Source organism: Anneissia japonica, unplaced genomic scaffold (genome assembly GCF_011630105.1).
Source record: "Anneissia japonica isolate Jap-2015-1 unplaced genomic scaffold, ASM1163010v1 scaffold286449_len1253_cov303_single, whole genome shotgun sequence".
Lineage (NCBI taxonomy): Eukaryota > Metazoa > Echinodermata > Crinoidea > Comatulida > Comatulidae > Anneissia > Anneissia japonica.
The window spans coordinates 1-1,253 of record NW_022750662.1 but is presented as its reverse complement, the minus strand read 5'-3'; the positions used below and the strand labels follow the sequence as shown (position 1 = coordinate 1,253).

The 1,253-nt window shown below is 39.4% G+C and overlaps 1 protein-coding gene across 1 annotated transcript; it reads right to left on the bottom strand.

Annotated features, from left to right (window-relative positions):
• Nucleotides 1–140: 140 nt before the first annotated feature.
• LOC117121431 lies at nucleotides 141–986 on the bottom strand (the record flags this gene model as incomplete). The annotated part of the gene is made up of 3 exons (XM_033266637.1): nucleotides 965–986; nucleotides 657–800; nucleotides 141–451 (listed from the first exon to the last, which is right to left on the bottom strand). Coding segments are annotated over exons 2-3 (382 nt in total), but the record flags the coding sequence as incomplete, so codon positions are not given.
• Nucleotides 987–1,253: the final 267 nt, after the last annotated feature.

Below are 1,253 nucleotides of genomic sequence, written 5' to 3'. Positions count from 1 at the left end.
AACCAACCAGCTGTGGGAAACCCATTTGAACCAAGGGTAAATAGCTATCAAAATTACCCCATGCTATTTTACATCTTTTAAATCATATTAAGAATTTATCTTTGACTTGCAGTGATGCAATAACATTTTGGCTTTCTTACCATAAACACCGCCACCAATTGCACGCTCCGTTCCACCGCCATTCATTCGTGCTCCTGCGTTTCGTTGAACCATTTCACTTTTGGACCGTCTGGCAACATTTCCTTGACTCATACTGTTCATCCTACGCGGATCTGCACTCTTTACCCGCCGCGGGTCTGGACCACCACCGTTCATCATCCTACGTGGATCTGAACCAACACCGTTGATCCTGCGTGGATCTGGACCAGCACCATTCATTCTCGGCCCATCTCTTGTATATCCATTAATTGGCTGACCATAGTCATGCTGTTTTATGCTTGGTCCCCGTCCACTGTCAAATGCAATTTAACGTTTTAAAATTTGTGATCTAATAATATACAGTAAAGCTAATATGTAGAGAATGAATGTAACACTTCAATACAACACGTATTAGCAGGAATGAACCCAATACTCTAAAGGAAATTAGTATTTATATTACAAGAATACTAACTTTACACAGAGTTAATTAGTAGTTGCAGACATGAATAAATTCTCACCTGTAAAAGGCAGCCCCAGGTGCACCATGGTAGTCGGGTTCGTGGTATGGTGGCTTTGTGGCGATTGGCATTGTGATTTGTGGACAGGTGAATTTTAATAGTTTTGATACACTATTTCAAACTACCTCAAGTCCTGAATCAATTCTGAAAATAAAACAAATTAAATTATAAACATTTTGCAAAACACTGAAATTTTACTCGATAATGATATGATGTGCATCTAGAACAGACACAGGAAAGGGGCGAAAGTAAAGAGGCAGAGGAAAGGGGACACAATGAAAGGAGCACAACGAAAGGGGCCACAATACCAGGTGACATATAGTACACATGTTCTAAGGGGCCTCAAAACCAAGTGAGATACTGTACAACATGTTCTAATCCCACATGAGTGAATGATTTGAGGGAGGTGGAATTCTCTTGAGCTGCATGCCTCCCCTAGGATCTGACCGTAAAAAAGTACCGTTTGACATAGTTCATAGCCATTGGTTAAAGCTGAAGATATTTTAATTTTAATATTTGATAACAACTCAAATATTCACTTAATCAATCAGTAGGCAGTGTATATTTACAAAATGACAGATGACCTTTGAACCTAAT